Genomic DNA, 23399 nt, shown 5'->3' on the forward strand with positions numbered 1-23399 from the left:
GAGCAGAGCTGTCGGAAGGGCTGTTGGCAGAGAAGGGTGAGGCTCCAGGCCTGGCCAGACCAGAGGCCAGTGCTCTTGTAGGACCCTCAGGCATTTGTTAATTATAGAGGCCTGACCTCATTTGAATTTTAACATAATTTCAAGTACATACAAGAGAGTTGCTTTCTTGCAGCAACTTTTCTGTCTTGCTGCTAATGGTTAGCGTGGTGCTACTCAAGTAATTCTAGCCATTTTGTCTCATTTTGGAGCAGGTTTCTTTAAAACAGCTTGCTCTGGGTCGGTCACGGGGACTAGGTCTAACCTGTCAGCGCTCAGCAGTCCTGTCTCTTGTGAACTGCATCAGGCTGAAGGGGTTCAGAACACATCACCCCGAAACATGTCACTTTGGCACGTTGATTATTTTGAGTTAAAGGCAGTTGAAAAAAGCAGATGCAAGAAGGGCACTCTGACCTTCAATTTGTCCTGAAAGCAGGAAATGAAACTGTCATGTGAAAGATGTCCTTCCTGTACCAGGAGGAAAGAAACATTCTTCTCACCAGAGACGGGGCGTTGAGGCCAAGGGAAGTCTGTGCAGACAGACCCCTTATCTTCCTGTCATCTCCTCATGTATTGTAGTTATTTTTCCACGGTGCCATTCTGTTCAACCTAGGATATAAGCGCTTAGGTCTAGACGCTTCCTTGGGTCTTCATTTTCCTGTGGGGACTCCCATGTGTATGTACGTATCAAACGAAATTTGAGTGCTTTTCTCTTGTTAATCTGTTTTACATCAGTCCCAACTAGAAACCCTAAGAGGGTAGAGGAAAGATTTTCCTTCCTCTACGATATTCCCAGACCCCTGTATCATCTCGGCCTAGAACTATTTTATCTCTGACACTTCTCTGATCTTAGTTGGATTGTCTTCTGATGAGTTCTCTGTTCTCGTTTTTGCTTTCTCTTAAGGCAAAACTGGGTGGATGTGGCTTATGATATGTTCCTACCACGCAGAATGTCTCTCCTTCTCTTCCTTTCTTTTTTGATTTTTCTAACTGAGCTCTTGTAATATATATATAGAGTGTAAAGACTAGTAACAAATTGTTGGCATATCCTCCACCCAGTTTAAGAAATAGGACGTTATAAAGGCCTCTGAAATCCCGTTTTCCTCCTTACCATATCCTCCTCTGTCCACCAAAGGATTCCACTCTCTTGAGTTTTTTGTCAATATTTCTTTACTTTTCTTTAAAATTTTACCACATAGATATATCTCCCTAAACTATATATTCTTTGATTTTGCCTGTTTTTGAACTTTACATAAATATAATCATATAGTCTTCTTTGACTTGCTGGTTCTTTATTCTTTGAGGCTCATCCGTATTGATGTATTGTAACCGGTTTATTCATTTTCACCAGTCTAATTTTCCATGGTGTGACCATCCCATGATATATCGATCCATTTTACTGTAGATGAGCATTTAGATGGCTTTTATTTTTTAAAAAATAGATAATGCTGCTGAGAAGATTCTTATGCATGTTTCCTGATACAACGTATAAGAATTTCTCTAGGGCATAAACCTAGGAGTGAAGCAGTCCTAGTGGTTTATGTTTAATTACTTTCTATAGCGTTTGTACCAGTTTACACTGCCACTGGTGAGTTCTCTCCACATTTGGCAGGCATCCTCTGACTCGCCACTGTTGGGGGTCGGGGTGGCACTACCTACCTTGTCACTGCCAGGTGGGGATGAAAGTCCTGGCTCCCCACCTGGCCTTCTCTGGGGTGGTGGGGAGGGTGCCTTGTTACAGGCAAGGGTGGAAGTCTAGGCTCCCACTTGGCCGTTGCTGTGGGGTAGGGGTGGGGCTGCCTCTTATCTGTGGTGTTCAGTTGGAGTAGAGCAGTTTTCATCTAACATTTTTCTGTCTTGCTGTGCTGTGCCCCTCCTGGTCCTTTGGCCAAGGGAGCCAGCTTTTCTTGGGGCTTTTGTCTGTACCTGTTGGCTTCTGCAGCATCCTGGCTGGGATATATGAGGCCAAAAGAAGACCCAGGGAATCATCACCTTGTCATTCCTTGGGTCTTGCAGTCCCTAGCTAGTCTGCCTTCTCTCCACCGAGTCTTCTCATGTTTGTTTTATATATAATGTCCAGGGATTTTAGCTGTACTTAGTGAGAGGAATAGGCAGAATTGTGTCTACTCTATCCTACCTGGGAAACAGAAGTCTGCCTGGTTTTTATGGAGGTGCTGGCAGCGCTCTGCATCCATTGCCTTTTTAACCTAGAGCAGAGAACTGGTTTGTGGTAACTTGCTAAGGGTTTTTTCAATGTGTTTCTCAGGTGGGGACCTGTCTCCATTGGAGTTGGCTGATGTGAATGGAGATGGCCTGCGGGATGTACTTCTCTCCTTTGTAGCTTCAAGGAATGGGAGTGCAGTCGGTAAGAGATGTGTCTTCCATAGGCTGCAGTGGGAGAAGCTCATTGTTGGGGGGTGGGGGGGGCTGTGAGCTAAGAAAAGGCATCAGGTTTGTCTCCTGAGGGGCATGTGGAAAAGGGTCTGCAGTGAATTGTCATCACAGATCTGCCATACACGATAAATCTCATCAGAAAACTCCTGCGTGTAAGTAAAGCTCCTTTCAAGAAATTGTGGAGAGCTCTAGCTGGAGGGAGCTTTTAGTGGTCACCCAATCCAGTGAAGAACTGGAGATCCAGAGAAGTGGCTTGTCCACACACCTGCCGTGAAGAGCATTAGTACTTAGGGTCTTGAGTTTTCTCCAAGTCAGTTTTCTGTTGCCTCTTAGATTGTAATAAATGTTGACTCTATCCTACCTTCCCATCCCTGGCAGGAAGCTTTTGTTCATGTTCTAGCATACCTTTACACACATACGTCTTGATGGGGTGTTTTCCTTTTACTCCTTCTGTTTACTCCTCTATCTCTTCTCTCTTTCCTGCTCTCTGCAGGATGGGAGGCTGGCCTGTATACATCACATCAGCAGGATCCCCTGCCTGCAGACTTCCAGTTTGGTTTGGCCAAGGGGAGCATAGGCAAGAAACTGGAGGCAAGGAGGAGAGTGAGGAGACAGTATGTATTCCCCTGGCTTCCTCCTTGCTGGGGTCACCTCAGGCTGGCTGCATCCTTCATCATAGATCACAGCCTCTCTCAAGGTGGTCCTCTTACAGGACTTTCTTTTTCTGGATTCCAGGAATTGCTTCCTCCACTGTCTCTTTGGGCCTGTGAGTGGTAACAGTTTTGAGGGACTGGACTCCCTTGTGGTTCCTCTACACCCTGACCACATCTTTGTAAAGGCTTATTATTGAACCTTCCACAACTTACCCTAACTGAGCCTGCTGTTTTCTGGAGCCCCAACTAATGTACATGTCAACTGCAGAAAAAAGTTGCATTTTGTGCATTTTGAGCTTAGGTACATAGGGGCTTTTGGTTTGTCCTGCAACCTCCGTTAAAGGGGATTCGAACTGCAGTCTGTAAACTGATACAGGAACTCTAGTTTGAGACGAGGCTGCCCTCGTAACTACTTTTTAATCATTCAGGCCCTGGAATAAACATCTAAGTATGTTTTAGAGAATTGTAGGCTGCGTGCCTCTCTGATGTTATCAGAAATACCTTTCTGGGGCTTGTGCAGTAGGTGGAAGCAGTTTGGGCATACATCTATTACAGAGAGAACCTCCAGCCAAGAAACTGACTTTTATAGGATGTTGAATCTTAATTAGATTTTTTTCCTGCCTATGACTCATTAGTCTTTGAAGTAAAAATTTCCCCCATCCACTTTCAGAATTAGAGATTTTTGTTTTAGTCATTTGGTATTTTGCATGGTTTGCTACACATCAGGACTCATAATGACAAGGTCATGGGTTTTTACTCAATATAGACTGGCCTGATTTGGCCACAGATTGTAAAAATAATAACATAGCTAACATACGGTACTTTCTATGTGCTATTTACCATTGTGAGTGCATGACATATGTGATGAATGAATTTATCCCTCAACACAATCCAATGAGGTAGTTTATATTTTATCCCATTTGCAGATGGGGAAACTGAGACATGGTGAGGTGAAGCAACTTGCCCAACATCCCACAGCTGGTAATTAGTAGAGCTGGGATCAAAATCCTGGGAGGCTGGTTCTGGAATTCCTGTCTTTGACCCTTATGCCAAACTGCTGTGCCCATAACCCCAGCCAGTGGGTTCAAAGACCTGTGCCACTGAGCATAAGAAGGATTTAGTTTTTTAATTTGTTCATTTGTTCATCTCTTCATTCAACAACTGTGTGTTGAATGTCTGCTGTGCATCTTATATAGAACTGTGGTGTTTATATTGAGTTGAACAAGATGAGCATGGTTTCTGCCTCAAGGAGTCATGGTCTAGTGGGGAGGGGATAAGCTATCACCACCTGGAGAAAGATGAGTCTGAGAATTGAAAGGGAGTAAGCAGTGTCATTAAGTAGGAAGAACAGCACAGTATATTAATCACAGCATTCCTGGGAAGTCTGGAAGTTAACATCTATGACTGATTTGTCATATGTGTCACTGCGTCTCGCAACAAGCTCTGAAACGGTGAGCCACAGTTTGTCACTTGTTTTTAGGTTGTATATTTAGATGAGAGTACTGAGGAGTAAGTACAGTGACGCTCTAAGGCTCACATTTTCTTATCTGTATTAGTTGTTGCTGGAAGTAGAAATTGTGTGAGATGGGTCATTATCCCTCTTCGGAAAGTGAATGTAAAACTGGCAAGAGAGAAAGTCATTACTCTGATGTGTTAATTAAGTGACATAAAGGATTATTTATTAGAGAGCTGAGCTGCTCTAATCCTTTACCAGCTGTCCTTGGACCTGGGTATGAAGTTTTCCCAAGTATTCTTTCCTGACTGAGACCAAATCAGCTGATTCCATGGAACTCTAGACCAGGAAGACCTGCTGATCATTGCTAAGTGTAATCTTCGGATTTATTTTTAAAAAATATTTTTTTCTGCTCTCAGGCAGCATTTGCTAGTGGTGATTAGAATCTAGGTATTTTATGTGTTCGGCACATATTCTAGATCAGTGTCACTTTGCTGAACATACCTTTCCCTCCTGATTCTTTTGTTCTCAACAACTGCTTTCCCATATTCTTGATTTTGCTCCTGTCTTTATTCAGCAGACAGTTGGTTGCTGTATGTGCTAGGCACTTTGCAAGGCACCAAGGATACAGAAATTAATGTGACAGTCTTTATCCTTAAGGATATCACTCTAGTGGCGGCTGAGGGGACAGAATGTGGACAAGTGTGTTGGCAAGGTGCAAGAGTGGAGATGCATACAAGGCAGCCTGGCAGAGGCCCACAACCTCTCGTCTTACATGACGATGTGTTGAGCAGCTGTGACAAGTGCTCTGCTTTCAGACCTTGTTGCCAGAAATATGGGACGGAGCTGAATACACAGGTGTGGGTTGCTGCCTTCCACCATTTACTTTTGGTTTCCTGGCTGCCTGCTCATCTCTCCCTCCTATCTCTTCTGCCTCCTTTCCTCTCTCATCTCTCTTGTGTGCTTTTAGGTGTCTCAAGGCCAGCTGCTGTTCTTGTGTGCCTTTCGGGGATGAATGGCAGCACGCTCTGGTCTACTCCCCTCCCTGAGGAGGCCCGAGATGTTACATGTATGGATCTGATGCCAGGAAGCGTGGCTGAAACCATCTGCCTCGTAACAGGGACACACAAGATGCTCAGTGTATTCAATGCGACATCAGGTAAAGATCATTTGCCGCAGAAGATCTCTGCTCTAAGGAGCCATAATCTCAGACCAGAACAATCTGGTGGGGAAGGGACCTTTCCAGTCTCCTGTGGTGGAAAGTCTGAGTTCCTTCTCTGGAAGGTGGATATTAAGGGAAGCAAGAGAAATGGTTTGAGGAGATTGAGTAATAGATCCACGGCTCAACCTGTTTGGTGATAGGATGGGGCTGACCTGAGTTACCCAAACAGAAACTGCCCTGAGGCCTTTGGTTTCCAAAGAGTTTCCCGACCCTGTTCTTTGTACCAAAGACAGCTGAGCTCTCTCTCTTCATATTGGATATGCATGGGGGCCATGTGTAAACTTGGGCATTAATACGTAAAAGCATGTCAGTGAAGAAACCAAGGTTTGTTGAGGCGTGTTGATTTAGCCTTTTAACTTCTTATTGCATTCAGACACACATGGCAAAAGGAGGGAAAAAGAGTTGAATGCAATGTTCCTACAGAACCATAAATATACTGTCAGTATGCTTGTTAACACCTTGGACTCGAGTGCAGTTGAATAAATAGCGTCCTTCCCAGTTTGAGAGGTTGGAGTTTGGTGGTGGGGTACTTCTGAGTGAAAAAAATTGGAATACAAGTTAACTCTAGAACTGAAGTCATTTTGGAAACCTATGATTTCTTTGCTCTTGTGAACATATGGTAGAAGGAGAGAGGGTTGGTCGCCTGTGGATGGTTCCTTAATAATTGGAATAATCTCTAACAGATCAGTTCCTCTGCCCCAGACAAATAAGCTCCTCTTTCTTGAAGAGACTTCAGCACCTCCATTTTATCTAAAAACTCTAGGTGTGAAATTATTACATGGATTTGTTAGCCAGATACTTGAGGATTTCAGCTCATACTCCCTGCTTCCTTCCTCCCCATTGAGATAAAAACTAAAGGAAAGAAGTAAATGAGAGCTGCCATCTGTCTTTCAGCTCACTGAGTTTCTCTTTTCTGGCCTTGGAGCATTGTGTCTGCCTTCTCCGGAGGCCATAACTGTGACCATCCTGTTTGTCCTTCCCTAGGGAAAGCCATTTGGACTTTAAAACCAGACTACTTATCCAACGGTACCCTGGCCGCCCCAGGCGTGGTGCTGCCGGACTTGGACGGAGATGGCGTTAGAGATCTTGTGGTTCTGGCCATTGGAGATTCGCAGGTACGCTCCACGTTAAATGGTCCTCGTTTCTTATAAGGAATGCTTCAACTTTAGTTGTCCCACTTCCTAGGATTGTTATTATAAATGCTGCTTGAAACTTTCTTTTTATGAGGGCTTAGGTTTAAATAAATTCTCCTTGTGAGAGTAAGTGAGTAAATTACCATTCTGAACCCATTTTCCAGGGGGTCTCATTATGTTTCTGTTGACTGTGGTATAGTTGGGCTTTGGAGCCTGATAGGCCTGTGTTTGAATTCCTGCTCTGCTGCCTGTAGCTCCGTGGCCTTGGGCCAGCCGCACAACCTGCCCGGGCCCTGGTGTCTTCATATGTGACGTGGGAATGTTATATCTCCTTGCACGATTGTTATGAAAGTTAGACCAACGTATTTAAAGGGCCTTGAGTAGGGCCTAGTTTTCACCATGTGTATGTATTATTGGTTTTATTATATTACATGTATTTAACTTTTATTTCAACAGTAAACCAGAAAGACAGACTGATAGAAAGTTCATAAAATACATATAGAAAAAGTTATAAGTTGGACAAGAAATAACAACAATGACCAAAGAAAGGAGAGTTGCAGTTTAGGCTGTGACAATACAGACTTTGACTCTAATACAGTGGTCCTTGAATTACGCTTCTCAATTTTGCTTTGCTTGAACTACAGTATACTGGAACTAGTTATCCTCTGCACAGATAAAATAGTAGTAGGTTTTTCCTTGAATCACAGGAAAGAATACATTAATGAACAGAACTATCTCAATTTTGTTTTTATTCCTGAAGCGTTTCTCGGAGCTTATGTCAAAGGTTCTCTAAAACTTTTTCTCAGACTTCGCAGCGTGAGTCTGCCAGGAAATCCTTGTAGACAAAAGAATTGAAGAGTTGGCAAAGAATGTTTGTGGAAAAATGTGAATAAGGTTATCTTGCCTCATTTGATAGCTTATTTTCATTTTTATGGACCATGTGTTTGCTATGGTGATTTTTGTAGTGCATATATAGAGGGGAGTTATAAAATCTACCAGTAACATTCCTTAGGATAGAATTAAATCTATCAGTATTTTATGGTTTTCTGCCCAAGAGCATCGTAAACCAATTCAGAGTGCTCCACCCATCCCGAGTTTTGAGAAGCTCTGCTCTAGTGCACCAGGCCGTACTTTCTGTTCATGAGATGAGAGGAAAGAAGGTAGACGCTGAGGTAAATTTCTGAAGGCTACTCAGTTTTCAGGGTTGTTTCTGTTAGTTTTTCTTCAGCCAGCCAGTTGGTCTCGAAGTAGACTGAACCAAAAATTCAGGAACTATTCACATAATCTTTTTTTTTTTTTAATGAGGTAACCTTGGTTTCTAACATTATATAAATTTCAGGTGTACATCGCTGTATTTCAACTTCTGTGTAGATTTGTGACAACATGGATGGACCTTGAGGGTATTATGCTAAGTGAAATAAGTCAGAGAAAGACAAATACTGTATGGTTTCACTCACATATCTTTTTTATCCCAGTCACTGTGAATAAACAGACGGGGTCCAGGGAAAATGTCAATGATTATATCCATCAGGGAGTGATCCAAAGTGGAAAGTAAGGGACTTGCTTTTTAATGGAGGTATGGTTAGCAGAGGCATAGCAAGACATTGAACAAGTTTATATATCCCGAACACGTTTAAAAATCTTGGTCTTCATACCCCTGCTGGCTGCGGCTTAGCCAGCGGTGGTTGATGGGAGGGAGGGCCAGGCCTTCAGGGACTCTCTATGGTGGGAAGTCTCTATTAGAGGAGTTGGCTTCTTGCCTGCTCCTACTCTGTCTTTTTTTTTGTCTCTACCAAAAACCAAAAAACCGTTTATTGCCAACTTGCCTCACAGAATGTGCTCATTTGCATAACAGTGTACAGACATGGAATAGTCTCTGTTCTGCCTGAAAAGTGATAGACAGTAGTAGAAACACCTAGAGAAGCAATGGGTTTAGAGCAGTAGCTTCACATTTATACATCTTTTGACCTCTATACCAGCAACAGACAACCTGAGGAACCTGTTTCCTCTGAGCCACAGGTATGGAAGGCTCTCTCCTCACAAGGAATGAAACGTCTTAGGTCTCTGAGTTAGAGTGATTGCATTCTTAGATCTGGGTTTAGAGTGAGGTGGGCTTGGGAGAATGGGACCTGGTTTGGGGTTAGAGAACTGATCTGGTCTAGAACATTAGTGGGAGGGGAAAAGCCATGTGGCTGACGCTTTCCCACCAAGCAGTAATCTCTGTTTCAGTATTCCAGACACATTGGCACCCACACTCTCCTTCAGTACTCAGGCTGATGGGAATAATGTGTGAGACAGTTCATTTCATTTTTGGTCAGCTCTAGAAACTTCTGTCATATTGGTGAGAAATCTGCTTTCTCATAGCTTCCATTCATTGTGCCGGCCTCAGCCCCATAGTGCTACTCTGAATGAATCTAATCCTTTTTCTACATGAAAGCCCTTTAGCCATTAGCCTGGACCCTCCAAGCCTGCTGCTCTCAAGGCTAAATATCCCCAATTTCTCCTCCCGTTTCTCCTGCAACATGAACGCCAGACCCCTGTCTTTCTTGATTTCTTTCCCTTTGTACTCCTGTTTGTCCCATGTCTCTTTTAAAATGTAGTACCCCTATCTGAAAACTGTATTCCGTTTGTAATATAACCAGTTACATCAACATAAGGAAATTGTTACTTCTTTTGATATATAGACTCTGTATTTCTATAAATGCAGCCAAAGATTGTGATAGCCTTTCTAAGATTCAGTTTTGTTTATAATCAAACACCCACATCTTTTAATTAATCAATTAATTAATGGCCCAACTTCTTCCAGAGTTTGACCCATCTTTCAGCCTAAGACTTTTTTGAATTTTGAGTTTGTCCTACAGCATATTAGTTATCTTTCAGCTTTGTGATGAGCCTGAATTCCATTCATTCGAGTCTTTGATAAGAATGGTTATAGGCGTGGAGCAATAGCAGAATGCTGTGACATTCCACTGAAAACTTCCTTCTGGGTTGGCATTGACCCTTTCTCTGGGTTCGCTGAAAACCACGTCTCTTTATCTTATCCATGAATTTTGTCAAACTCTTTACTGAAGTCAAGATATCAGTACAGACCTTATATTTCCCAACTGGTGACTCTATTCCCAAAAGAAAATCTTGTAGAGCACAGGTTGGCATCTGTGGCCTGTAGGCCAAATTTGGCCCACTGCTTATTTTTGTAATTAAAGTTTTATTGGGACACAGTTATGCCTATTCATTTGTGTATTATCTATGGCTGCCTTCATGCTATAGCGGCAGAGTAGAGTAGTTGCTGCAGAAGCCATCTGGCTCACAAAACCTAAAATATTACTGTCTGGCCCTTCACGGAAAGTTTGCTGGTCTCCGCTTGAGAGTAAGGTTGACAGTAGCCAGGCCAGACAGGTATGTTACCATGGGAGAGCGCTGCCTGCATTGGTTCTTGTTGGGACCAAATATGCCTGGGGATTTCGGGGTATGAGAGTAGAGAGCCGGGGGTCAGCTGTCTATATTTAGCTCTTGGCTAGAATTCTGTGCCTCAGGGGACTGTTCATCAGCAACAACTATGTTTCAGAGAAATTGCCTGCGCCACCATCGAGATGCCCTTTGCACGTATCTAACAGGAGAATGGGAACTTCGCCTCACTTTGTTACTTCTAGGGAAATAAGTGAAGCAGGTTTGGCTTTGTGCTTTCCAACTTGGGGACGTGTTTCTGAACCTTTAGTTAGTGAGGAAGCAATGACTGTCTGGAAAAACTATTTGATTAGGAAAAGATAGGGCTTCTCTTGACCTGACCCGCTTCTTTCACTTCTTCAGCCAGATCTGTGCTTTCTGCTGGTGTCTGGCCGGACGGGGCATCCAGTGGGCCGACCTGTGAAGTACAACATCGTGGGAGTGGGGAATCTGATTGGTCCTCAGGTTTACATCACTGCAAATGGGGCTGTCTACATCCTGTTTGGCTTTGGTAAGAAGCAAGGCTTGTTTTTGCTAGTATTCCCTGTTGATGTAGGTAATTAGGCCTCCTTTGTGAGACAGTGTGAAGGCTCAGGAATTGCTGACATCAGGTCTCTCATCACCTCCTATTGCAGGGGCCTCTCATTCTCCCCCACCTATTGCTTTACCAGCTGCCTTCTCCAAAGAGAAGACTCTTTGTCCAGCATCTGCTTAATCACTTCCCTGTTCGCTCCATGTTGGACCGGTCTGGGCGGGCTGTATTAGAGGCATCTGATCAGGCTCTGTGTCTCTCACTCAGATCCTCACCCTGGGAGAGTTCTATTAAATTCCACTTCTTGGTGTTGGTTCTTCCTGTGGTGCTAGGAAATATCCAGGCTGTCGCCCTGAGGGACATTTTTGTTCAGGCCCAAAATCGAGACAGCTCACCGCCTTCTCTGCAGATAGAAGAGCCAGAGTGGGAGAAGCGAAGAGCCATCAACCTGTCTGAGCTCATTGACATTTACAGGTAGGGTACACGTCTGACCTCGTCACAGTGAGAGCTCCTGAGATGTCAGGTGCTGTGGCATCTCTGAGTTTGGTTGGGCTGCTGAATGTGTTGGCAGAGGTTTGGGGAAAACAGTGTTCGCCTTAATATGCCATCTTCCTATCTGGTTAACGTGAGTGAGGAATTTTCTTCTCTTGGTAACATAATGTGTTGAGATCTATGTGTTGGTGACCATGATGTGTGATCACTTTGCACAAGGAAGGGTATTTGTCTAGGGTTCCGAGTCAGGGTGGGGTAGGGTGAAGCTGGGGAACTTTCAGGTAGAGAGAGAGAGATTTTTAAAAAACAACTGTTTATAAAACTGTACGGAAGTGTCTGCCCTACTCTTCTGCTGTATTTTTCTCTTAGTTGAAGAATCATTTTGGCAGAAGCAAGGATGGCATCCATGAAATCTTATTTTTTATTCTTGTTTATTTCTTAACTAAAAGCATGCAGTTTGTCATATGTGGTGGATTTTATGCATTTAACTCCAGGCCTGGGTAATAATTGTCTTCATTCTTTTCTACCAGAAGTTTCCAATTATTTTCTAGCATTTTCTTAGGCAATCTCATGTTATTTCAGTGAATCTGATAGATGTTAAATAGAGTGGTCCCAGGTGTACAGAGAAAGAAATAATTTGAGGAGGTGTCTACCAAGAGTTGCTGTCCAAGCTTAATGAGAGTTTCAAGCTCCTGTGCAGATCTCCATCTGCATTCCCTGCCGCTCTGCTTGGCTCTGGTATCTTCCCCAGAGGATCCAGCGTGAGAGATGTGGCTCTGCGGCACTTCTCCTGTGAGCCGCTTTAGAACCTGCTTGAATGTTCTAGGGATCTTGGTTTCTAAAGGTCAAGAAAATGAGATTCATCTGGAATGACAGAGTGCCCCACTGGATAAGATAGTGGTGGGAGGTGAATTATACAAACATGTACATTGAAAGAAAAAGCCAAAATAAGTGAGTCAAGAATCCTGTCCAAGCCGGAGACTAACTGTTGGGGTCTTGTTTAATTCAGTGACGGTGTTGAGCTACTCCAGATGGTGAAGGCACCGGACGCCAACTGCAGCAACCTCCTGATTACCACCGGACAAGGCCTCGTCCTGCTTCGGGGGCAGAATCTTACACCGTACTGGACAGTGAGCCTTCAAGGCCTGCGCAGGTTCGCGGTGTGCTCCTCCTCACGTTTGCTGTTTTGATCCACTTTCTCACGTTTAAAAGTTGCCCAGAGTCCTTGTTTGATATCTGCGGCCAATGCTGGAGGAGCGGGGGAAGGAGGTCCTTGTTTTCCTATTTTTCTTCTTCACTGTTCACTGCCTTCTTTGTTCTGATCTGTAGCCAGCCTACTCCTGGGTATTTCACTGACGATGAGACGTTAGACTTCCTTCTGCAGATCGAGGATGGAGTTGGGATGAGAAAGGTAAAACTTTGGGACTCAAATCAATCAAAACATATATAGAGTATATACTTTGTATCCAGCCCTGCACTAGGCATTGTGAGAAATGAAAAGAACCTAAACTATGGTCCCTTCCTTCAAAGAACTCAAAGTCTGGCTTAGTGGAGAAAATGAAAACTCACAATTCAGATTTAAAATCTATAGCATTGGAAGCTTTTCTACCTAACCTCCTTCCTGTGCAAGAGTTCCTTCTTCTGGATGCTTAACTTACAATTAGGCAGTAGGAGCCTTCTGAAGTCTCTTGGTGGGGAAAGGCAGGTGTAAATCAGTTTAATGCTTCAATACGTATATTCCTAGATTCAGGGAAGGTGGGATTCTGGGGCGGCTGGGTTGTTATGGAGGACTTAGGGAAGCAGGGAAAGACGAGTTGTATTTCTGTGAGGAGGGGTGGGTGGGAAGGCCTCCCAGGTCAGGAACACCAAGATCAGGGGCCCAGACGCAGAGTGTTCCAAGGACCCTGAATAGGTCTTTCTGATCTTACGTGAGGTTGCAAATTGTGAGGCTATGATGATCAGATAGACAATTTTCATTCCTTTAACGTTACAGGCAGAATTAGAGTTTTTAAAATTTCTTTTTTATGATTGACCAAGCTTTTTGGTTAGTCTTCACTGTAAAATATGTGTTTATATATTGCACACTGTTCCCTGAGAGCGAATCCAACAAACACTTAATCATCACCTCTGATGTGTGCCAAGCTGTGTGCTCGATGCACAGATGATGTCTTTGGGGACACAACGCTAACGAAGACAAGACCACTGTCTTGTGTAGCTCGTAGCCGTTGGGGTTCCTGTACACACGCAGCTCTACCGCATCGTGGTAAGTGCTGTAATGGAGGTTCACACAGTGCCGCAGGGATGCAGGGAGCCGAGAGAGTGACGGGAGTCAAGAGGTGCTTCGTGTTGGTTGGGGTTAGTTGTGCAGAATCGTGAGAGCAGAGAAGAGGTTTGCTGGATGGATAGACAAGGATGGGCTGACGGGCATTCCCGCCGGAGAGATCTGAATGAGCTCAGCTGGCGGAGGGCCCCGAAAGGCTGCAGGATTTGGATGAGGGACTGGAGGCAGCAGGGTTATTGTTCACGAGCAGAGGACAGAGCCGGTGACACAAGCTCACTGCAGGGAGAGTCTTCCAGCAGTGCCATCCAGGACAAAAGCAATGTCTGATTGCATTTCAAAGAAAATTCAGCTAGAGTTGGAAATTTTCATTGGCATTCCTAGCAGGATTAAGGGAGAAGGGTAGAGTATACAGGTTGGTTAAGAGCTGAGGTGCTGAGGGTTCAGACCTGGGTTTTAATCCTGGCTCCACTACTTCTTGGTGACCTTGGTCAAGTTTCATAATCTCTCCTAGCTGCAGTTTCTGTATCTATAAAACGGGAATAATAATACTGCCTACCATCATAGGGTTATTGTGGCAGTTAAATGAAATAATGTGTGACTGGATAAAACTATTTAGTGCAGTGTCTCTAGACTTCTTTTCTTCCCAAGACTACCTACCAAAGGGAATCCTGAACTGCCAGCCTGTTTTCCCCCCTGCTTGGTCAGAGGAGTTTTTCTCTCCAGCTGGTTCCAAGGCCTTTTGTGAGGCAGAGTCTGAGTGTGGACAGAGAAGGGTGGGACCCGAGAGAGTGGAAGAATAGGGACGTGATGGTCTGAAGAGGTGCAGTCCTGCCACTTAGCGCAGAACAGAGACACTGAGGAGAGAAGCTGTAAAGACACTGCAGCTGGAGGTAGACAGGGGAGGTCCTTGATTTTGGCAAATGAGAGGCTCTAGAACTGCGAGGTATTTGGGATAAGAAGGAGATATAAGTGCTGCAAGGGGTTATGAATTCAGTCCCCTTAATTATCCTTTGAGAGATGCACCCAAGGAGTGAATTTTCTCCTAATTTATTTTTTTGCCTGTTTCAACTATGCTTTTAAATTTGAGACTACCCGCGGGCTGAGCTGTATCTGTCATGACATCAGTAGAGTCAAACACATAAAGCTTTTAGCACAGGGCATAGGACAGAGTATTCGCTTAGTCACCGTTCCCTGAGTGGTTGCTGCAGTTGTCAGCGTGAAGGAGCAGGAATGAGGCGCTGTTGGCAACTGGCTTCAGCACCACAGCTTCTGAGGGGCGGCTCTCTCTGTCCGAGGACTGTCATAGACACAGAGCAGTCTAAGTCACTTCCTGTCCCTGAGCCTCCATTTTCTCATCCGTAAAATGAGCGGTCGACTAGATGATTTATTCCCACTTGAGAATTCTACAGTCCTGTAAACTCTACGGATTGGGAGCAAGGGCCGCAGAGAATTGGGTCCTGGGCCCTCGTTGGTATTTAGTGCTCTTGGACACCCAATTTGTTCACCTCTAGGAAGCTCAACCTGTCAACGTACGTATCATTTGCATGTCTGTGGGGTTTTGTTCTGTGCTGTGTTGTCTCGGCCTGCTGCCTTTCTGAGGATGGGCTCTACTCACTGTCTTCTCTCTTGCAGATGGTGGTGGTGGATGGGGACTCCGGCTCCATCACATGGAGTTACAGTGCTCCGTGTCACATGAGAGAAACACCAACCACCTCAGCAGTTACCTCAGACCAGAAGTCTGTCTTCCTCTTCTGGGCTGAAGCGCTGTCAGCCGCACCTCCCAATTCAGTGAGTGAGCCTGGGAGGGTCCTTTTGTCGCTTTGCAGATGGCAGCTGCTCCGCAGGGCTGGCTCGGTCTGGAGGTATTGTTGGACCAGCCACGCTCCTGAGTTGTCATGGGTAGAACAAAACAGCGGGCCAAACAGGAACCTGTGTCATCCTGAGCTGTGCTTCCTGCCTTTGCCTTTCAGCTAGGCGACCGCAAGCTGGCAACAGCATCTGGCTCCCGGTTGCTGATGCTGGGGGCTGGATAGAGGATAAAAAGCCCTCTCAAGACCCTAGGTCCACATTTACAGATAGTTCACACGTGCTGCGGTTGTTGAAGAGAAATAATTAGGACTGGCCTGGAGTGGGCAGGGAAAGCTTCATGGAGCGAGACTCTGGGCTTTGAGGTGAATCAGCTGAGACTGCAGAAATGGGTGTGGGGGCAGGAATGGCAGAGCAGTTGGAGAAGGACACTGACTACACTGAAGTTCAAAGTTCAAAGTTCACCCAGGGAAATTCGGGGAGAGAGGGTCAAACACACAGAAGGCAGATTTTAGAAGGTCTTACATGCTGTCCTGCAGTATTGTAACGGGGTTGGTGAGGCAGGGTGCCAGCCATAATAGATACCTGGGAGTTTTCAGTTAGACCCACCCTGATTTAGTTCAGTTAGATACATGTTGAGCAGCACCTGCTGTGTGCCAGGCTCCGTGTCCTCTGTAGGGCCCTACGGATGAACTGGAAACAGTGCTGGCCCTCTGGAGGAGAAGACAGATGGCCCCACGTGATGGGGCAGCCCGAAGGAGAAGAACCCTGAATTCATCAACTGTGCGCTCTGGGACAGGTCGCTTCCCTTTCCTGAGCCTTGTGCTCTTTATCCATTAATGAAAACGCTAATATATTCCCTCCCTTTGAGGATCAGATTCACTCAAAATCTAGATTGTAGTCCTCACTCTGCCATGCCCTCACATGTGACCATGGGCAGTTGACCTAACATTTTAGCTTTCTGGTCTCCTCATTTAATAAAATGAGGGGATGGGACCAGATGACTCTTAAAAGTAAGCGTCTATAAATAGCCACTGAACAAAGGCCTGTTACGGGTGCTCTGACAGGGCTACAGATAGGAAGTTTAGATGGAGGCACAAAAGGAGGGGGAGATTAATTTTGTCTAGGGCAATTAGGGAGCTTTTCACGAAAGAGGTGGCATTCAAGTTGGGGACCCAGGGACGAGAAGTGTTTTAATGTGTGGAAATGGGCTAGAGAGGATGGTTAGACAGTGTAAGGGGGAAATAAGATTGGCAGAGGTTAGAGACAGCAAAGAGAAGCATGTGTTAGGTAATAATCAGACATTTTTGAAGCATGGGATGGGCAAGTAAATAATTTTAGGCTGGAGAAGGCTGGAAAGGGCAGATTTGGGCTAAATGGTGTAAGACCTTGGTTTCCATGCAAAGGGATTTGGGCTTCATCCTGCAGGCATCGAGGAAGGAATGTGGCTATTTTCTTGTCATGTTAGCTGAGCCAGAGATCTGTCCCGTCATGCCTGGGGTCCTCAGGGCGTGTGGACAAAGCCGTCTTCTGCTTTGTGGGCATGTGGTAGGGGTGCGGCTACAAGCTTCCTGCCCATGTCTCGCCTCCCTTAGTGAACTTCTTCCCATGCTAAGGACATAGAAGGAAGCAGGGGTGATATTCATCTCTTGGGATTCCATTCCCTTCAGTAGGGGAGGCCCAGGGTGGTCCCAGGGAAGGGGAGGTGTTCGGGAGCTCAGTAGAGCTGTCGTTTACTAACCCGTATATGCTATTTCTGTGCTTGAACTGTACAGCCGCACACGTGTGCCAGGTATCACCCTTGCACAGAAGTCATGCTGATAAAGTTCCAGTGTGCATTTCGTCTTCTGTAGGGACATTGGAGACTGACACTCAGGCCTTGGAATTTTTTGTTTTATAATTAATGACTTGTTTCTGTCTAGTTAATGTTCTGTTTATTTTAAGAACTGATAAGGTTTTCGTAATTTTTCGCTTGAGACTTGCAACTGGCTTTAATATCCAGTGAGAGGAGGTGTCTTTGGCTGTGTTTTCCTCCATAGACTTTTTCCTGACAAAGCCCCCTCTACTGCAGAGGATGAACCAGTGTTCTAGTACGCCCTAGGCGGAAGACTGGGAGCTCTCTACATCAAATTTCTCTCCTAGGACATGCACATTTTTTCTCTTCCCTTTTTTTTTTTTCTTATAAGAGAGAAAGCGTTTTCTAGCTACAGTGGTTTGAAGAAGTTAGTGATTAGTCAGCATTTTGAGCTCTTTGAAATATGTCTCTTGTATATGGGAGTTTCCCTCAAACACATGGGTCGTAGCGTCTGAGAGGAGTGGGTGATCGCCACTGTCCCCTCTGCCCTTTTCATCAGAGGACCATCTATGTGGGCGTGTAGAGTTACCTCTGCCCTTCCTTTTTGCTTCTCATTGTCAGGATGTCCAAGGAACTGAGCCACCCAGCCTTCACCACCTTTATCTCCTGCATCCAGCATTCCCCTCGATTCTTCTGGATCTGGCCAATGCCACGGGCACAGTGACAGCTTCAGAGGGTACGTCCCAGTGACGGTGGGGGTCTGTGCACACAAATGAGGGGAGAGGATGGCCGGCTGTGTGTGAGGATACCGTTGTCCTACCAAGGGAAGGATGTTTGCTTTCAAACGACAGTGGGACGTGTGTGTGAGCCACTCTCCAGCATTTTCCCTGGTGTCCCTGGTCCCTGGGGCCATTGCCGTGGTGCTCCCTCTGGGAGGAGCGCCAGGCTCACAGGTGAGGACCCATACCTCTGAATATGCAAAAAGCTGAGGGGACAGTGCCATCTCGTTCCTTAAGCATTCTAAGGTGGCAATGATTCGGGCAGCCTCTCATTCAGCAGACATTTATTGAGCATCAGTTGTATGCCAGGCACTGCGCCGGGGCTGGGAATACAAAAAGACTAGTTTCTTCACGCTATGGGAGCTTAGGACTTGGAATTTACTGCAAGGTGTATGATGGAGGTGGGATGTTTTCTCAAGGCATTGGTTAGGGTCAATGGAGACTCTCTGGACTAGAAAAAGTAAACATGCATAGGAATTGGAGCCAGAAGAAAAATTGAAAAAAGAGAAATCGCCCATAGTCTGACCACTCCTCACCAGTGTTAACATTTTGGAAGTATTCTTCTACTTTGTGTATGTATCTAAATAAGATCATATAATAAAATTAGGATATTAGGAATCCTTGATTCAGGAAACCAGAGTCCTGGAAACTCAGCCACTGCCACCTGCTTGTCCGAAGGTGTCTGGGGGGGTCTCCTCCTCAGGGACCCCTTGCCTCAGGCTGGCCTAAGGGAATCGGCTCTTCCTGCTGGGGGAAGAGGGGGAGAGGGAAGACGAGACTGGCCACTTTTCTTTTCTTCTTTCCATATCCTCTTGCCATTCAAAGACTTGCTCTTTCCTTACAAACTCATTTGCCCTGAAATTGAAGCTAGTGCTCATGACTCTAATTTATTGGGATACGTTGGGAAGAATTGCTCATCTGGAATTTGCAAGTACACCTGTCCACTGGCTTTGTGTGTGGTGGGGGCCGGGGTGGGGGAGGTATCACCTTGCAGAATCCTGTGATTGGATCTAGATGAGCTATTTTTCAATATTAGCATAACATATTACTTGGTGAACGTTAAATAATGGTAATTAAGAATTGAGACCATTTTTATTGCAACATTTATTTTAAAGATGAAGCAAAATAAACATTGACTAGGTCAATAGCTTATGTGACCATGTAGTGACAGTTTAGGAATTCTTAGAATTTCTAGTTTTTCGTGCTCACTTTTCTACTGAATTGTTACCATAGTTGGCATATCCTCTCATTTCTTGATTTAGGGCTTTCTTAGAAGTGGCTTCAAGAAGGAAAGTTAGAAAGACCGAGAAGGACGTGCTGCTTCGTCAGCATCCATTCGTTCACCACTATGCACCACTGTCTAGCTCAGTGCCTTGCATTCATTAGGTGCTCACTAAACTTCTTAATGAATTAGTGAATGAGTTAATGAATGAATTTAATTGCTGAACCAGATCCCTCTCCTGTTACTGGAAGTTTTCTGTCCTTAATTGCTCTTTTTTTTTGTCCTTCCTCAGTTGGAATTAACGACCTCTGGAAAGATGCCTTTTATGTTACCAGGACAACAGGACCAAGTTCCGAAGGCCACCCAGCACCGCTGGTGGTCAGCAAGCTTAGTCTACGGTGGGCAATGATGGAGGGCCAAGTGGTCCAGCTAAAGGAGTCCACCCCCAAAATTGGCCGTGGGGAGCTGCGAAGATTCTTCTCTAGGATAAAGTTTGTTGATTCCCCCTACCAGGTGAATAGCTTCTGAAAGAAATATTGGGTCACTGTTGAGGGTTTAGGACAAGTACTACCAACTCCAGCTTTGCTCTATAGAAATTAGGGAGAGTGGAGCCTTCTCGAGTAGCTGGGTATCAAGAACCAGTTGTTTGAGACCAGCGCTGTTTTCTAAGGGTGCTTCATGACCATTAAGAAATGGTAGCATTTCCCTTGGTACCTACTTCCTAGCGGACATTTGGAAATGTGGGGTCATGGTTTTTATTGTCCCAGTGACTGAGGAGGGTGGATGCACTGGATTTTCTGGGTAGGGGCTAGTGATGCTAACGTCATGCAGGGCTTGTGGCAGTTACATCTTACAAAGAATTATCTTGCTCAGAATGCTAACCCTCCCTGCCCCCTAAACACTAGGGTCTAGTTCAAGAGATTATCATGGAAAAAGATAAGTCTCTGGATCTTTCTGGAGGGACACTTACAAACTGGTGGGGCTAGATAAAGGACAAGAAAATAAAGGAATATTCTGACCTTTAGGTTTCCTCCATGTGTCTACCATGAAGAACACTGAAGTCACTGATACTTGCTCCTTTTCCCCCTAGCTCTAGCCTGATGGGATCCTCAGTCTCAGAAGTGAACAGAATGGTACTGTCTCTCTCCTGTGTAAAATCTGTTCTTTGGAGAGAAGACTTCTTCAACCTCACCTCGCCACCTCTGCGTGATGGTTGCACAGCACTTTGGAAGGCATGCTGGACTTGATGACGGCACGATCCCCTTGGCGGGGATGTCTTACCTGCCTTTTCAATCCCTGCATTAACACCCCCTAAGCACTCTGTATGGATAGTTTGGAAATGTGAATCTTATAAGGGTTTTATTTTTTTGTGTCTAATTTATAAACTCTTGCTGGGAAATTCCAGTGGAGTTCACTGGAACATTTTGTTTTGCAATATGCCATGTGTGTGTATTTTTTAGTGTCTTGATGAGAAATATTTTCTAGATATGTCCTAAGCTCCAGGGACCCAGTTTCTTGTCCTTCTGAAATATATCTGCTTTGTTTGGTCATCTTGATTCTTCCAGATGGCCTTCCTTGGATTTTGAGGGCCAGCCGTCATTTCTCTCCTTATCCTCTGCCCACCTGTCCCTTGGCTTCTTGCCAACCAGAGCAGCAGTGAGAGAGACTGATAGTGGGGGCCAAGTTCGCCCTCCCAGCGTCTTCATCTTTCTTGTCTTATGCATCCTGTCTTTTCACACCTTCCATCTCTATGTATTTAGTGACCATAGATATTCCTATGAGAAGGGGACGAGCAAGAGAAATATAATTTATATGACCCACCTGTGACAAGGTTGTATGTTATCATGTGTTTTGATTGTTCTGCCTTTTTACTGCAGTAACTTCAGAAGTGCTTATGTGTGTGCCCTCCTCAACTTGGAGAACTGGGAGTCAGGACCGTTGAGGCAGCTGTCCGTATCCTGCTTCGTCTCTGCTCTGCTTTCTTAGCGTCTTATCCTATGGGGCATCCTCCTTACCTAAGCCTCTCATTTTGCTCTCTTATTCAGGGATATTTTTGCTTTGCTTGCATGAGAGCAGAGCTGTTTCTGGATTTTACTCTTGCTCCTTAAGTCCAGTATGCAGCCATTTTGCCCTGGTAGAGCCTTTGAAGCATTGTATTTTGAGAAAATTCCTCTGTAACTACTATAACTTTTACAATTGGTTGAGTTCTTTAGAATGATCTCCAATGCTTACTTCTTCTGTATAAATATGTTACTTCTATTAAGTTCTCTCCTAAACTTCCAAGTCATTGTAGCAGAAAATCCCACGTTAGCTGGTGGAGAACTGCTTTTCTTCTTGAATAATTTTGATATGTCATCTCTGAGTGCAACTCAGGTTCTCTCTTTACTTGAGCCTGTATCTTTTTAGCTTGTGTTAAGTAAAGGAATCCAGGAAATTTCAAGATTACAGAAAATTAGGGATCCCAAATTGAAAGGGCTATAGTTGAATTGCCCACTGGAAGGCTTCACCACATAGTGAAAGGTTGGCAGCAATAGCTCCTCGCAAGCCTGTTGCCTGGCCTGCAGGTGGGCCTTCCAGGTTTCTGGGCACCCCCGCCTTAAGTCCCTGAAAACAAATTTGGTTTCAACACCTTGGAAGGCATGTGTGGGTCCAGCTCATTGTAAACTTGGGGGGAAAATTAGAGGATGCCCGAGTGTGGGCATGGTTCCAGTTTCACTTCTAGATTTGAAGCTCCCTGGGCAGAAGAGCCTAGGATCTAGTTTGCTCTAGTAGAGAATTCTAAGGACTAATTTGTAGTTGAGTGAATACCTGAAATGTGGCTGCTGGTGCTGCGGCCTGGGCTGAGCCATCTAGGCTTAAAGCTGGTTCTCTGCCACGTTGAGGCTTTCTGGGAAGCCAGTTACTTTCGGCAGGAATAAAATGCACAGTAAAACAATGCCTGGTTTCGGGGGATTGTTTTGGGCAGAAGACTGTGTTTATGCTGAGTCCCAGAATACCTAAGAAGCTGCTAGAAAAATATAGTGTCCCTGAATTCTTCATGGTGCGTTTGCAAACTAAACAACATAGATTGTTTTGACTATGGTAAATTTGAGTCGCTCCTTCCTAGACACGGTACACGCTCTGGGTTTCTTCTCCCTCTTGCAGGCAGTACAGAGGGTGTAAGTGGTGGCTGGGGACTGCGGAAGCTTCGTCTGACTAGTGTGGGTGCTGCGGTCTCTTGTCAAAAGTGTCCCTAAACTTCCTTCCCTTCTCAGGCAACCGCTCAACCAGATGTCTGAGGTAGGAAGTGCTCCTTTCTTCCCACTCCCAACATGGGTTGCCAGCAAAGCCAATATGACCACTACTTAGAAATAGTCATGGCTTCTGCAAATGCAAGGGTCATCCTCCTCCCCTCTCTCCTCTCTCCTCCCCTTAGAAACTCCTCTGCCCTAGACAGCATCTGCCCCCTCCCCCAGATGGTCTCTCCTCACCCTTCTAGTGTGGTATGGGGATACCAACCCCCTTGAATGTGAATTGCTGTCCTTACTGCCCATATTAAAGAAGAGCCTGCTGGTATATTGTCAGGAAGCACTATTTAAAATGTGAATTGTTACAGAACAAATAAATACTACACACAGGAACATGCTTGTGCCATTCTCATTCTTCTTAGTCATCTGGGATGGCTTGTTTTCCCTTATGGAGCAGAGAAAGGGCGAGTGGATGGATGAGAAGGTGGGGACCCAGAAAGGAGTGCGTGACGCAGCCTTGTTCCCTGGGGAGTCTCTGGTATGGTTCTCCACCGGGGAACCCCAGTCCCGTCTGAGTAGCCTCGGTGGGCCATTTCTGGACGTGGACCTGTCCCTGCGTGCTCTAGGGGCCATCTCATGTACAGTAGCCTCCTAGTGGCTTCTAGGATCATATTTAATTAAACTTGCATCAGGTACCTACTGTGTGGATGCAGGACACTAACAGGCAGTGTGGAGGACATCTGTCCTCCGTGTCAAAGCTCCTACTGGTAGTGCCTTCATCTTTCATTCTGTGACTTCCAGGAAAATTCAGGTACACCATGGAAAGCTGAACCACAGTCAACTACCATTGATTTGCCCACCTCCATTCCTCCCGATCCCAGACAGGTGACCAGACTGAGAAGCCCCTGAAGGGCAGAGACTGTATTTTAC

At 45.2% G+C, this 23399-nt stretch overlaps 1 protein-coding gene across 2 annotated transcripts in view; it reads left to right on the forward strand.

Moving 5' to 3' along the window:
- FAM234B (family with sequence similarity 234 member B) overlaps positions 1-22862 on the forward strand; it is a 32745-nt gene extending 9883 nt beyond the window's left edge. For both annotated transcript variants that reach the window (XM_023643147.2, XM_070269930.1), the window contains exons 3-13: positions 2303-2401; positions 5507-5695; positions 6743-6873; positions 10699-10846; positions 11200-11341; positions 12369-12512; positions 12689-12770; positions 15273-15428; positions 17863-17977; positions 19535-19755; positions 20333-22862. In XM_023643147.2, coding sequence (XP_023498915.1) covers positions 2303-2401; positions 5507-5695; positions 6743-6873; positions 10699-10846; positions 11200-11341; positions 12369-12512; positions 12689-12770; positions 15273-15428; positions 17863-17977; positions 19535-19755; positions 20333-20338 — 1433 coding nt within the window. In that variant the 3' untranslated portion in view covers positions 20339-22862. The remainder of the gene's footprint in view (positions 1-2302; positions 2402-5506; positions 5696-6742; positions 6874-10698; positions 10847-11199; positions 11342-12368; positions 12513-12688; positions 12771-15272; positions 15429-17862; positions 17978-19534; positions 19756-20332) is intronic.
- Positions 22863-23399: the final 537 nt, after the last annotated feature.

This window comes from Equus caballus, chromosome 6 (assembly GCF_041296265.1).
Source record: "Equus caballus isolate H_3958 breed thoroughbred chromosome 6, TB-T2T, whole genome shotgun sequence".
NCBI lineage: Eukaryota > Metazoa > Chordata > Mammalia > Perissodactyla > Equidae > Equus > Equus caballus.